The 14,802-nt window shown below is 45.3% G+C and overlaps 4 protein-coding genes across 5 annotated transcripts; 2 read left to right on the plus strand and 2 right to left on the minus strand.

Annotated features, from left to right (window-relative positions):
• Nucleotides 1–3,304: 3,304 nt before the first annotated feature.
• Nucleotides 3,305–4,657, plus strand: LOC127760363 (heavy metal-associated isoprenylated plant protein 2-like). Of its 2 annotated transcripts, none has more exons than XM_052284600.1 (3): nt 3,305–3,436; nt 3,585–3,660; nt 3,755–4,657. In XM_052284600.1, the coding sequence occupies exons 1-3, from the start codon at nt 3,428–3,430 to the stop codon at nt 4,132–4,134; spliced, it is 465 nt and encodes a 154-aa protein (XP_052140560.1). In that variant the 5' UTR covers nt 3,305–3,427; the 3' UTR covers nt 4,135–4,657. The 2 variants fall into 2 exon arrangements, with proteins under 2 accessions (XP_052140560.1, XP_052140561.1); XM_052284601.1 differs by having other exon boundaries at nt 3,588–3,660.
• Nucleotides 4,658–6,641: 1,984 nt separating this feature from the next.
• Nucleotides 6,642–7,628, plus strand: LOC127760362 (heavy metal-associated isoprenylated plant protein 8-like). Its single transcript, XM_052284599.1, has 3 exons — nt 6,642–6,734; nt 6,884–6,959; nt 7,216–7,628. The coding sequence occupies exons 1-3, from the start codon at nt 6,726–6,728 to the stop codon at nt 7,626–7,628; spliced, it is 498 nt and encodes a 165-aa protein (XP_052140559.1). The 5' UTR covers nt 6,642–6,725.
• Nucleotides 7,629–8,381: 753 nt separating this feature from the next.
• LOC127760361 (probable transcription factor At3g04930) lies at nt 8,382–9,888 on the minus strand. The gene has a single exon (XM_052284598.1). The coding sequence runs from the start codon at nt 9,830–9,832 to the stop codon at nt 8,669–8,671; it is 1,164 nt and encodes a 387-aa protein (XP_052140558.1). The 5' UTR covers nt 9,833–9,888; the 3' UTR covers nt 8,382–8,668.
• Nucleotides 9,889–10,300: 412 nt separating this feature from the next.
• Nucleotides 10,301–13,747, minus strand: LOC127765482 (uncharacterized). Its single transcript, XM_052290399.1, has 3 exons — nt 11,908–13,747; nt 10,960–11,124; nt 10,301–10,860 (listed from the first exon to the last, which is right to left on the minus strand). Exon 1 carries the CDS (start codon nt 13,498–13,500, stop codon nt 12,073–12,075), a length of 1,428 nt encoding a protein of 475 aa, XP_052146359.1. The 5' UTR covers nt 13,501–13,747; the 3' UTR covers nt 10,301–10,860; nt 10,960–11,124; nt 11,908–12,072.
• Between the last annotated feature and the right edge of the window lie 1,055 nt (nt 13,748–14,802).

Below are 14,802 nucleotides of genomic sequence, written 5' to 3' on the forward strand. Positions count from 1 at the left end.
TGTCGACTGCAGCACAGTAGTCTTGCATGCAATCCATAAGCAAATAATGAGTGTAACTACTAATTAGAATCTTCAAAGATTGGGGCCAAAAGGGTATCACCAACTTCAACAAGGAAAACTGGTCAGTTAATTAACTTGCATCCTGATGATTGCTGAATAATGCTTGGTTTTTAAAGGGAAAAAGGAGTATGGAAGGAACCTCTGCAGTGTTGGTGGCCTCTCGCTTTTCACCTTTTCAAGTAAGTTAATTTATTCAATGCTTAACCTGGATCGACAAACCGAACAAAAACAAGAGGAATATACGTCGTGCTTACTAACAAGGAGAAGAAGTTACTAAATTTCGAGAATACATGCATATTCAATTAATTTCCTGGTTGAGATATTTTAATTAGAGTAGTAGTAGAAAGCAAGACAAGACATATACTAAGTTCACTCGAAGCCTATCATTTGCGTTATACATATATTCGTGTGCATATCCAATTGGTGGAGAATACTAAAGAGTAACAAAGAAGGAAGTTATAATGCTTACATTATCTAAAATTTGCATGATATACAGTACTTCATACGTTTTATATTATAAGACTTTCTAACATTGCACATATTCATATATATATTAATAAATTTAGATATATATGTATGTCTATATTTATTAACATTTATATGAATGTAAATAATGCTAGAAAATCTTATAATCTGAAACGAAGGTAGTATCACTTAATCTCACACAAGCGCAAAAGAACTCTGTTTCTCTCGCTTCAGGGGAGCAGCAGTAGGATGAGTAGAAAAGTAAGAGGCTATAGGAGAGTTTATTACTTCCTCCCAGACAAAAGAAGAATGTCAATTTGGATTTTCCAAACTCAACAAGGTACAAACAAACTAGATTGAAAACCAAGATAACACATCCTACCTACTTCAAAGAAATTAGATACATTCTTAACCTACCCTTTGATTCATTGACATATTCATGGCTCCCCAGTGCAACAACTGATGGCCCTAGAATACGACAATGAATGTTTATATGGATCAGGAGCCAAGCCAATGGATACTTGGGTTGCAATAATGATTTGATCGGTTGTTTGCATGGAACATCATCGGCCTGGCCGTTTCATCACAGACTTGGCACGCACATTATTAGACTCTTAACGTTTGCCTAACTTTGTTTGTCATAACTATGGCTAACAAATTTGTTACCTAAAATATCGTGGCAAGCCATACTTTTTAAGGTGAGTATTTGATGACTTCAATAATTGGACCGAAAATTTGCCCATAGCTATGCAGGGGAATTAATGATCAATGCAACAATGCAAATGAAAGATCTCACATATGTTTCCCTTTTTTTCCCCGGAAACTGGGACAAATCAACACAAGAAGAAATACCATAATGAAGGGTTTAAATCAGCAGCACACATCAATACAACGATGCGCCGACTTGTAAAGACTGGAGATAGCTGGTAGCACATCCATAATCAACTTGCTTACTAAGATTGAACTAAGTATAGCTGGTTTAATTTCTGTTTTCTTTTTTATTCAGTAACAGCTCAATCATCATATGTAGTCCTTTCCTGGACACCCCCCCCCCCCCCCCCACCCAAAAAAAAAAAATCATACTCCTTGGTCTTAAAACATAAAATTGGGTCAAGTGCACAATTATATTCCCTCTTTTTTATAGGCCCAAGTATATTCTTTCTTGTGAGCCAGTATACATTTGCATTTCTCTAATGAAATATTAATCAAGGGTTTGTTCTGGCAGGTACAGCAAAGTACCAACTGATGTAGGAGTACCATTGACTAATTAAGCTCCTGCCTCCCAACTTGTGGTTCTCATGCATGGCCTGCATACAATACAATATAATTAATATGGACACGTAGCCATGAAAACGTTGGCAAGCATCCAAAGTTGATTAGTTTTTATATGGCGGTCGAGTGTTTTTTAATAAAACGAAAGGCTTGCATCACGGCTTCTAACTATTGTTACGTCACAAAAAAGCAGCTTCTGATGATTCTTAGTCAGAAAAAGAAGGTTTACGATGGTTTCAAATGTATCCTTTCGAGCCTCATATATGATTTCTTGAAGTTGTTTTTTTTTCACTAACCACACGGTACCGTAATTCTTTAATCGTAGTTCTTTTACTAAACTCATTTTACAAATGCATAGTCAATAAAACTAATGTGAAAAGCAAACCTCTAAACTAGCTAGTCTGACCCATTATTGGCAATGTATAACGTGCTGGCTCGAAGCCATGCCATCGGCATCGCTATGAAATCGGATGATAAAAGACGTTTGTTAGTGACCAATAATTTTATGTGTTGTTGACGAAGGACGCTAGCGGTAGAGCCCGAGCGATCACCCGACCTACCTCTACCTCGCTGGTGGTTTCAGTACCGCTCATCGTCCTCGAACTTGAAGGAAACAAGGGTTGTGTTTACTACCTGAAAAAAATTGGAAGTTTAGGGAAAGTTAAAAGTTTGGAAAAAAAAAGTTAAAAGTTTATGTGTGTAGGAAAATTTTAGATGTGATGTGATGTGATAGAAAGTTGAAAGTTAAGGGTAGTTAGAGGTGAACTAAACACGACCTAGCTAGAGCTGACCCTGACACCCATGGTCCCCTAGCCACAGTGTTATTTGACTTGGTTTAGAGGTCGGCACTGCAGACATCTCATCAAATTATTGGCCCTGAATGGAGAAACTACTTGATCTCCTGTTGTTGCTGACATTTTCTTTAGTCAACTAATACAGAGATCGAATTCATCACACGGCACCTCTCCTCTTTTCTTTCTCTTATCACATGCTGCCCTGAAGTTCAAAGCGCGTGTTTTCAGCATGTTTTTGCGTTGGCATCCTCTTTGTTTTCTGAAACCAGTGGATGTTAGATCCCATCTAGAGCACAGTAGCTCTGCCATTAATTGTTTTGTACAAAACAAGCAGACTAATGACCATAGCTAGGCTGGATACGTCTGACCATAAACAAAGTGTATTAGTCTATATATATACACACACACTTAGCTAGCTAATTATTCATAGGCACGCATGAATCCCAGCACCAATTTGCCATATTTTTGCTCCTATAATTAGCCCATAATTAGCAAATTTAACATGACTACTTGCAACATATTTTTCAGAAAGGGAAAATAAAAAGGCATATGGCTATAGTTGCTATCTTGCTGAACAGAGTGACCACAATCACAAATTAGTCCTAATTAAGCCCAAGTTGCATTATACATTGTTTGCCAGTCGAGTTGACTTGCTGGGTCGCCATTGTATAAAATGGTATTCAGACTTTGCAGAGATAGCATCTGCATAAAATTCCAGTAGCAAGTGACACAAGAACAAACGTCCCTTTCTCTCCGGTTAGCTACACAGAATTTCTGTCCACCTGTCGACATCTCTCAAAAATCCCAAGGGTGGTGACATAGCTCAGATCAAGACAATGTCCAAGGTTTGGTCTTCATCGATCGATCTCTGCATCAATTATTTGCCTAAAAGAAAACTAGCTAATTGGTGTGATGACAGTAAGTCGATCTAGCTAGGTAGCATATAGATTATGCTTAATTAACTGTATCCTGTCAATTTGACAATTTTTGCAGAAGACGGTGATCAGAGCCGATCTCATCGGCAGAAGCTGCAAGAAGGACATCTTGCATGCTGTCTCCAAGCTACAAGGTAATTAATTAACAAGCTACAAATTCTACATGAGTGCAAGGGCCCACTTGGCAGTGACCTGACATGTCACTGTCTTCTTCTTCTTCATATGCAGGGATCAAGTCGATGGACATCGACGAGGAGAAGTGCACGCTGACGGTGCTGGGACCCGTGGACCCGGTGAAGATCGTGCACCGGCTGAAGAAGAAGTGCTTCGCGGCGGCGGTCGTCAGCGTCGAGGACGACAAGCCGCCGGATCCGCCGGCGCCGGCGCCGGAGCCAGAGAAGAAGAAGGATGACGATGATCCGTGCCAGTGCCAGTGCAAGGAGGCGGAGTGCGCCTGCGTGAAGGTGTGCGTGGCGAGCTGCTACCACACCCCATGCTCCCTGCCGGACTGCTACTTCTACAAATCCTACAGTTACAGTTACAAGCCGTCACCTTCCTTTGGCTTTGGCTATCACCTAGAATCCGGAGGACACTGCATCATTCAGTAGACTTTGCCACTGCTTCAACTTCAGCTTCAGCTCCACCTCTTCTAAAGCTAAAGGCTAGAGCCCACCTAAAATGGGAGCGGAGCTGGATGAAGCGCTCTCACAAAATGAACTAGAGAGGTAGAATTGGGTTTAGGTTGTTCCTTCAAACCTTACTCCTGTAGCTAAATTTAAGAGTTTGAGCTCTACCAAACAGACACTAACAGATCTAGACCGGTCACGCATGTACTAATTTTTCATTATCTCGGTCTATTATGGTGAAAATAAGTTTCGACCTATGGACTTTCAATTTCAGGCACCGAGCTATGACCTTAGGGTGTCCGGGATCTGGATATCCAGATCAGGATTCTCTCTATATGTAAAATCATGGTAACTTTGTAACTTAGTTATTTTACTATTCTTGAAAAAGTACCGGAAGGTAATACATTAGGTATACCTTGAGGTAATTTTTCAAGAACCATTTCTCTTGTAACTTAAACACAGGCGAGAAAGTTACCGTGACACTCTGGAGTTAGAGGATCCTGATTCTAAGTTGCTGGGATTGGATGGATCCAAGATTTGATAAATCTCTCGTGATCGGATCAGGCATACGAATTCCATACAATAGTTTAATTTCACTACTTGGATTTTGATATGCGTTTCTGTAATTCGTTCGTGTCCATCCTTGGATTGTACACACATGCAGTACTTCTTCTTCTTTTTTCTCTTATTATATTTCTTAATTGACCTGTGCACGTACGTACATGTGCAAGAATGCAAGATCGATCGGAAGTACTAAGTCTTTGGCTGGTTGCAGTGTTTTGGTTCTGACTTTGGAGGTTGGGCTCGGTCACCAATTCGGTTTCCTAGTGTGCAACAGTATATGCTTAGAGTGTACTAGCCAGGGGCCGGTGATAGTAGGCAGACGCACGGGCTCGCCACCAGCACATAGCAACTAGGTCAAGTGCAGCCATGCCGTTGGTGTCGGACAATACTGCAGGGTTAGAAGTTGTGTAAGTAGGTTGACCCGTTAACCCAATCATAGATCATACTTTTATGGGCTAGTAACTTAGTGCATGTAGTCTAATTAATGGTTATAGTGACCTGAGCAGCACCTTAAGATCCTGAGTTCAAATCTCATATGAGCGAATTTTAGATTGGTTTGTTTGAGAGGCTAAGTTCCCAGTTGGATATAGAGATCGGTAAAAAAAACTCTTCTCTTTAAAAAAAAAGTAAGTAACTTAGTGCATCCCTAGGGCTCCTTTGGAACCAAGGGATTCTGTAGGGAATTCAAAGCATTCAATTCTTATGGAGAATTTTTCTTTGGAGCCCTTTGGATTGTAGAGATGGATTCTAAAATTCATATAGTATTTCTTCCATCCCTTCACTTTTTGGAAGATTCCAAACATTCGATGAAACTCATGTTTTCCATCTTCTTCTAAAATTTCTGTGTTTCTATTTTCGGTAGGATTGAGCCTGAAAATACACTCCTTTTTGTGTTTTCAAAATCCTGCTTTTCATAGGAGCCCTATGTAGGCGTGGGTTTGGTCCGGGCTTCAGTATTTTCTTGGTCTACTTTACTGTGTCCTCTGCCATCCGACAAAACTGAAAACACTAGTATGATCGATCCCTGCAGAAAAGAAACAAAATGATATGATTGCAACGATCGTTTCAATGAGTCGTGTTTAAATTTTAATAATAACCATGTCGTTCTTGATTGTTGTTACGGCTAATCAGGCTGATTACTCCGAGCAGCACAACAGCTTTACATGCGTTCCGTAAGCGAGTGCAACAAATTATAGAACCTCTGAATATTGTTGGTTTGTTGCCCAGTAAATTGCATCATCTTCACCGCTGAAAGAAAGGATAATTAAAATTGACTTGTACCCTGATCCCTGAAAATGCTTGGTTTTCTGGGGAAAGAAGAAGAGAAAAGTTAGGCAGAACCGGTGAACTCTGACTACCTGTCATTTTCTTATGTAGTTTATGCTAAACCTGGACAAATCAAGCAAAATAAAGATAATGTGATGTCAGTGTTGTGTGCTACTACTAAAACACGAACACGAAGGTGATATGCAAATTCGAGAATAAAACATTGCTGCATTGAAACTTCCACATAAGAATTAAAAAAAAAATCAAACCTAGAAAACGCAGACTGACCAACCTGACAACTGGCTGCTATAATATAGTTGCTCACCAGCACAAGAACTGCCCAATCCCTCTTCACTAATCATTGCCATCTCGCAAAGTTTTATCAACCGAATGGATCATTATCTAAAAAATGATCAACTGAATGGATTGACTAGGCACTGAAACAAACAAATTGCAGCCCCCCCTGTTCGCACTTTCCAGAGCAGAATTTTGTGACAGCGGGTTAACCACTAGATTTGTTTACAACACATGTTGTGCACACAAACGCGGAAATGTTCCCCCATGACTTAGTCCCAGCCAATGGCGCCATGGCAGTTGCCGAGTTGACTTCAGTAGTGAGCTCCTCTTATATAAACACCTTGAGATTAGACAGGCTCCGCAAACTGCAAACCCTTCCATTGCAACAACCTCCTGTTCTCCATCACACAGGCATAGGCAATAAGTGATTGATTGCGTTGGCCACAATGTCGAAGGTTAGTGGTGACCTTGTTGGCTTTCATGTTGATAGTTCTTGTTTGAAACAAAGATCTCATTCTGCAGTCATTAGCTGGCCGTACTGATCGGTTTTAGTTTTCATGAAGCATTTGTCCCGTGTGATTTGATCATTGTAAATTTCTTGCAGAAAACTGTTATCAAAGCTGACCTCATTGGCAGAGCATGCAAGAGTGAGATTTTGGCGATTGTTGCCACGATCAAGGGTATTTCTTCCTGTCTCTCCAGCAACGCTGTGACCTACGTGCACAAGAAAATCATGAAAAATGGTTTATAATAATTGAAAATCATGATCTGTCACTAAATATTACTAGCACTTTACCCATACTTTAATCTGTTCCGCATTGGAGCTGAAGCAGCGAAGAAGAAGGCTGTTCATACATAGCCAACCTGTCATCTGCATGAGGTTGCAGAGCAAATTGCATTTCTGTTGGCCTTACATGCTGTTACCACCTTCTTCAGGGATCAAGTCCATGGACATTGATGCGGAGAAGTGCACGCTGACGGTGGTCGGGATCGTCGACCCGGTGCGCATCGTGCGCAAGCTGAGGAAGAAGTGCTTCTCCGCGTGCATCGTCTCTGTGGAGGACGACAAGCCCAAGGAGGAGAAGGACCCCTGCAAGGAGGCCAAGGAGAAACTGGAGAAGGCTTGGAAGGAGTACTGTGAGAAGTGCAACGTCAAGCTCAAGCCAGGCTGCCCCTGCTCCTGCTCTACCCCCTGCCAGCCGTGCTTCCCCCCCAGAAGCCCCTGCTCGTTCCCTCCCATCAGCTGCTACGACCGCGGCATTTGCCCACCACCTTGCCCGCCACGGGGGTATGGCTATGGCTGCTACTATGAGGAGAGATATCCCGGGGGAGAATGCGTCATCCAGTAACCAGGACCTGCAAGCAAACTCTGAAGGAGAATGATTGGTTTATAACAGAAAGTTATGTCACTGTATATGGATTCCAAATGTACTTTTCAGTTCTTGCTTCACAGATTTGATCCCAACCCTTTTTTATGATGCATATGTTATATTTGGTTAGTTTGTTCCTCCTTTTCCTCTGAAAACAAAATGGATTCTCCATGGTTGATTCATATTTGATTCTTCAATCATCATAGGTGCAAAGTATACCGAGCAGCAAAGATATTGTTGCAATTTCCAGAGTTATTCTGCAAGAAAACATTGGGTTGCACTATGCAATCCAATGGAACAGGCAGACTATCTGTCACAGGAAATGTTCACAAAAAGTTCAGCAAACTTCACCAAGTGCTCAATATAAGATACTGAAACTTAACAACAGAAGCTGCCAAAGAGTACAAGCACCAACAACCTTTGCTTAAATAGACAGAGAAAAAAATCACAAGCTGTTTACTTCGAACCTTCACAAAGGTTGAAAGCATTTTTTTGTTTTCCAGAAAATACAAGTTTTCTTTGCAAAATGATGTATCATCCCAGGAATTCAGAGAAACGAACTTTATTGATGAAGTAGAAAAAACAATAGAATAATGATTGCAGATTTAATAGTTGTGTGATTTTATTTGATTTTCAATTCCTTCTGTCAATACTGACAATACACCAACAAATGCATAACCAACAACCTATTAAGATTGATCAAGTAAAAACAAAACAATATGGATCATAAAATTCCTGACTCAAAACTCTTCATTGCATTTTATAAAAGGGTTAATTTATAAAATTATAAGATAAAGTAGAGCTACAAGTATTGACCAGCTTTGATCCTCATTTCATCTACATATCGATGTTCTCACCTCTAACCTTATGGGCAACTACCTGCAGCTAAGCTAGATCCAAGTATACAATCAAAATTTTATAATACATCAACTAATAGCACACACTACAACAGAAGAAGTTGAAAGTACTCCCTGCTAATGAGAGAAAGTATCAACAGGACTATGAAACAAGAGAACAAATCAACCTTCCGATGACCTGAGCTCATCTAGCGCGGCAGTGACTTGCTCACGCACAAGCTCAATCCTCTTGAGATAAACCTCCAGCTCAAGTATCTGCTGCTGCCTCCACCTATCAGCACTGGGCACCCCAGGGTTCGGCCCGGCAATGCCGAAACCAAGTCCAGCAATATCAGCGTTTAATCCAGCACCCCCAAATCCCATGTTTAAGCCCATTCCTGGACCAGTCTGCCCAGCCACAGCGAATGAGGTGATGAACTCCTTCAGTAGAGGTGATAGAACGCTCCGGACAGCCTCCTCATTGGCACCATTGGCAGTCACTGGCATTGGCGCCGTCTCCGACACCGGTGGCAGCTGCGCGATCTGCGGAAATGAGTTCTCCATGGCCGCGACGAGCGGCTCCTGATGAGCTCCATCGGTTGAGGTCAGCGCCGGCGCGGAAGGCAATGCTGCGGCCTCCTGCTCTTGCGCCATTCTCCGCCGTACGCGCCGCCCTCCCCTGCCCCTCGGCGTCGGCGTCGGCGTAGGGGCGCTTCCGCCAAAACCATCCTCCATCGCAACGGGCATCGTAACGGCCGCAGTGGCGGCGGCGGCGGGGTTGATGTCGTCGTCGTCGGAGGCGGTGCCGTCGCGCTTGAGGGCGGGGGGCCAGATGTGGCGGGCGAGGTCGTAGATGGCGCCCTCGTGGGGGGTCCTGAAGGCGAAGCCGGCGGCGGCGGCGTGGGGGGAGGAGGCCATGCGGGCGGCGCAGAGGCGGTACTTCTTCTTGAGGCGGCGGAGCTTCTCGACGAGCTGGCTCTTGGTGAAGTCGAAGGAGAGGCGGCGCCGGATCTCGTCGTAGAAGGGCCCCGTGTCGTACTGGTGCGACGCGAACGTGGTGCCCCGCCGCGCCGTGAAGTCGAGGAACCCGCGCAGGATGAGGAGCTCCTCCTCGTCCGTCCAGAGCCGCTGGAACAGCCGCCTCGAGTCCTCCGCCCCCGCCCCAGGCTGCGGCTGCGGCGGCGGCGGCGGAGGCGGAATCGCGGCGGTGGGCTCCGGTGGGGGGTGGGGGGCGGCGGCGTGGTCGGGGTTGGAGCCGTCGCTGTCGATGCCCTCTTCGTCGTCCTCGTCGGCGGGGGAGGAGGAGGAGGAGTGGGAGGCGGCGGCGGCGAGCTCGTCGGCGGCCATGGGGTTTGGGTGGGAATCAGGTTCCGGATAGGACTGACCAGCTGGGTGTGTGGCAACGTGGCATCATCGCGTGGTTTTCTTCGCTCACTGCTCTGTGTGCGGTGGGGCCCAGCGTGCTGAGGAGAAAAGCAGTCAATCCGAGTAACGTGGGTCCCACATGTAAGTGGTCAACCTAACAAAATGGGCCTGGGTGTTTCGGAGGAATCTCATTTGCTTGGGCCTTGGTGTTTCGGAGGAATCTCACTTGCTCGGCCCATATAAAGCTTGCCATCAAATATCAATGTATAGCGGAATAAGTTCACTTTGGCTCCCTTAACTAGTGACCGAATCTAATTCGTATCCCTGAACCTCAATACCGGATATTTCAACCCCCAACTATTAAAACCGTTGCAATTTAACTCCCTCGGCGATTTTGGGGAGCGGTTTCACTAGCGTGGTGCCTATGTGGAGGTATTGACTCGGTCTTCGTTTCACATGGAGTTGACGTGAAGATGATGTGCATTAGAATTAAAAAAATTAAGTGCGGTACCCATTTGTCATTCACACAAAAATACCGTGGGACTCATCATTTGACTTACACTTAGCCTCCTGGAGCATCTTCCCTACTGTGGGACCAATTTATCATTCACACAAAAATATTGTGGGACTCATCATCTGACTCACTTCTCAGCCTACTGGAGCATCTTCTCTACTGCGGGACCCATTTGTCATTCACACAATATTTGACATCATCTGACACTGCACTTCTCAGCCTCCTGGAGCATCTTCTCTACTGCTGCTTCGCTCAACTTGTCGTCATCATTGGTGATGGTAATTATTTTATCGGGTAACGATCGTTGCCAACATACCAAAGTAATTTTCTTGAGATGAGAAAATGTAGACACCATCCTTACTATCTCTTTCTCTTCATTTGTAGCTCTAAAGTTCTTTAGCATGAATTCCTTCAAACTAGGCATAGGCAATAAGATTTCTTCGCCTCTCCAACTTGCCAGTGTACAGGGACAAGAAGAAAAGCAATCCTTGTGGTCCTAAAATAAAGAGAGTACTAAGATAAGTTGAATTTTATAAAACAAGCAGACTAGCAAATCAAAATAGAGGATAAAGAACTTAGGTTTCAAGAGACATACGCAGTTCAGAAGAATGACATGTAGCTTTCTCATTTCATATGTTTTCTTCAGAAGATGAAACAGTGTCCCCCTAAACCCATGTCCATTTGTTGTCAGGTACACCTCCAGCATTTTAGTTCCCGGAAGCTGAATATGCTCCATGAACTTTTGGTGTTTGTTTACATCCTACAAGTATATATCAAATAACACAAAAGTCATGATCCTTAGTATCAAATATAAATCTTTACAAAATTAACTGAACACAAGTTAAATTTACTTGTTATTAAATAATATATGCACAAAAGCGAATTGCAATCAGACACCCAACATGTTATTATGTACAAAAGCATCTTAATATTCAGATGCATACGGCAGTGACATCCTTACAAGGTCATAACCACCAGCAACATTACTAGAAACCTTACTACTCTGTTTGAATAAAGCTAGTAACGTGTAAGTAATATACCACTTCAAATGGTAGCATACTGCCACCAATCTTTCTCTACTTGGTTATAACTAAGTAAAGACAATTCGATTTGTGTATGCTAGAACTTGTTAATGAATAAGTAATAAGTTGTAGTATTGTACGCTTTAAACACATAAAAAATAAAATTGCTCCAAAATCCAAACCCTATTCACGCTGGCTCAAATATGGCAATATTAATAAAACTAACTAGTTAATTGGAACAAATTGCTTTATTTTAGGGACTATGTATATGACACTAAGTCAGTAGCCAAAAAAGTGATATCAATCAGATTTGTAGGCAGACAAGAAAATCGAAGTCCAAGCCCCACTCATACATAAACAAAAGAAGTTGTGTCCCTCAAACCTAACTCATCCCCTCCCCCTTGTCTTGAATGTTCAATTGAATATTGTTTAGCAAATCCAGTTATTAAATCTTCTTCAGCCCATAAGAGATAAACAAAACAATAGTAAACCAAGAATCAAGATTAAGCAAAGGTGCTTACTTTTGATATTGGCAAATGTATAGTCAAAGAATCGCTGTATTTGAACTTCCGCATAATCCTTGAATAAGTAGAATGCTCACGGACACCAGAAGAAATCTCTCTAACACACAAACTTTGCAGGAACTCATTCTCAGAGAATAAAACATTCATAGGACTTGGACCTTGCTAATCAACAACCTTGAGCATTGGTGCCCGCACCTCTGGATTAGGAGTCTTCTCATTCTCTGCAAGTGAGTTACAGTTTCTCACGTGAAGTATCTGTAGCTTAGAAGCCTTTACCACTAACCATTCTAACTCAACCACTTGAATAAGCTCCAACACAATCAATGAAGGGGTGTCCAGTAAAAGGTCTCTTAAGCCCCGGACATTAGACACTTGCAAAACCTGTAGTTTTGGACAACAAACTGACACCACATGCCCAAGGCCAGCCCCCAGCTCTCCGAAGACGACGCCACCCAAAGCTAATTGGCGTAGATCATTAAATACTACATTGGGTAGCCTGATCTCCACTCTAATCCCCGTCAGGGATATCACCTGTGCTGACCGAAAGCATGGAAGATCTAGAACCATCTGATCACCCTCCATCACGGCAGGCAACTGCAGCGAAAACATTCCAGTCACCTTCCAGGAAGCTATTGAGAGCCACTCGGCCAAGCGATCGGGATTATTATTTGCACGGTTTGTGATATAGAACAGCAAGCGATTGATGTATCTGCTGCCAAGGCTCGCCAGTGTGCCATTGATAATGTCACGGAATCGCCTAGAGTGGCGTGCTTCCAAGGTCATACCAGCGCCAGCGGGTGGCATGTCGCAAAACACCAGACTATTCATGTCCATCCATAGGTTGTGCCAGCGCTTGGCGAGGACGCTGGTGCGGACGGCCTCCTTGATAGGAAGGCACTGGAGGATCTTCATGATGCAATCGTTTGCGAGGCGGTCTATACCAGGACGATTGTGGCGGATGAGAATGCCCTCCCCGGGGAGTTCGCCGTCCATGTAGGGGTCCTCGTCGCCATGGACAGGAGAGTCGACAGCGCCCTTGGCGACGAGGTCAGCAACGCCTTCCCGAAGGTCATGGACGCCCTTGGAGGCGACGTCCGCAACGTGTTCGGAAGGTTCACTGGCGCCATTGGCGGCGAGGTCGGAGGCGCCTTCCGAACGGTCACTGGCGCCCTTGGCGACGAGGTCGGAGGAGCCCTTGGCGGCGATGTGGGGCTCGCAGTCCACGACGGGAGGAACCTTGGAGGCCTTGGCAGCCAGGTCGGAGGAGCCCTTGGCGGCGATGTCGGGCTCGCAGTCCACGACGGGAGGGACCTTGGAGGCCTTGGCAGCGAGATCGAGGTCGCTGTCCGCGACGGAAGCCTTGGCGTCGACCGGAGGATGCTTGGAATCCTCGGCGGAGATCTCGGCGACGTGGTCCATGACGGGGTGTTCCTTGACGACCTCGCCGCTCCCCATCCCGGCCATGGCGGAGTAGCTATCCATTTGGGAAACGGTGAGGGGCACAGATCCCTTCCCGGCGCGGCCGGTTCCGCCCTCCGGGGGTAGGTCGCCGGCGGCGAAGGGCGCGGGCCCTTTGTCGCCGGGGGCCATGGGGATACGGCGGCGGCGGCGGCGTGTAATTTTGGGATTTCAGATTCGAAAGGGAGGAAGTGAGGAAGACGGCGTGGGGAATGGCATGGCAGCTGCTTTCTCTCTCGTGGGCCGCGCAGCTGTTTGCTAGTATTTCGGCCTTTCGCTCGGGCTTCTCTTGTCCCAGAAGCCGTGAGTTACTTTGGGAATAAGTCCATTTGCCTCCCTCATCTCTTGCGCTTGCGTAAATAACATCCTCAACTGGAAAACCGGGTATAACGCCTCCTTCTTCTCTTTTTTTTTTACCTAAAAACAGTGAGGGAGGCCCCACGGTATGATTTTAAATAATAACCAAAATTATTTACAAAGAGAGTAAAAAGGGAGGGACAGGAGAAAAAAGAAAGTAAAACAGAAAATTATTTACGCCTCCTTCTTCTTTGAAAACCAGAGGAAATCACCTCCCTCGATAGTTTGGCTGGCGGTTTCATCCGACGTGGCGTTGTTGACCCTGTTGACGAGCTGACTCAGCGTGGTGGGACCCACATGTCAGTGCAAACTCTCCTCCCTTCTTCCTCCTCTCTCTCTCTCTCTCCCTCGGCCTTTCTCTTCACCTTGGCTGGAGCAGCGGCAGCGGCGGTGGCGGAATATCTGCTCCTAATACAGAGGCGTATTCCGGTGACTGGCGGGGAGAACCAGAGGCCCGCGACGGCCAGCGGTGGCCCTCGTTGGCGGCAGCGATGCTCGCTAGCGACGGACGGAGAGTAGACTGACGGAGAGGAGCTGGGCGCTGGTGGCGGCTAGCGGGGAGAAGCGCACGGTGGCCGGCAGCGATGGCGCTCCCTGGGTAGCGGCAAGGTCCCCACGGCGAAGACGGCGGCCGGTCGTCGGTGGTGTGGGTGCTACTGTGGCTGCAGCCGAGGCAGAGGCGGGTGGCCGGAGTTGTCGAGGAAGGCGAAGCGAATGAGCGTCTCGCCGGACTTGAGCAGGCTGCGGAAGTTGTCGACGACGGTGGGGATTGTCTTCGGCCTAGCCTCCGACGGCGGCGTAGGCAACTGACATGTTGGCCCAATAATTTGCTTTTATTTTTTTCACTGACACGTGGGTCCCATTTACATTTGTTTTTATTTTAGTGCCACGTAAGCGCCACGTCGATGCCACATGGGAAGTCAACCCGTCACGTAAGTGCCACGTAGAACAAAGCCGCCTCCGAAACCGCCAAGGGAGGTGATTTGCTATGGTTTTCAGAGAAGAAGGAGGCATTATAACCGGTTTTTCGGTTGAGGGATGTTATTCACGTATGCACAAGAGACGAGGGAAGTAAAA

This window comes from Oryza glaberrima, chromosome 1, assembly GCF_000147395.1.
Source record: "Oryza glaberrima chromosome 1, OglaRS2, whole genome shotgun sequence".
Classification (NCBI taxonomy): domain Eukaryota; kingdom Viridiplantae; phylum Streptophyta; class Magnoliopsida; order Poales; family Poaceae; genus Oryza; species Oryza glaberrima.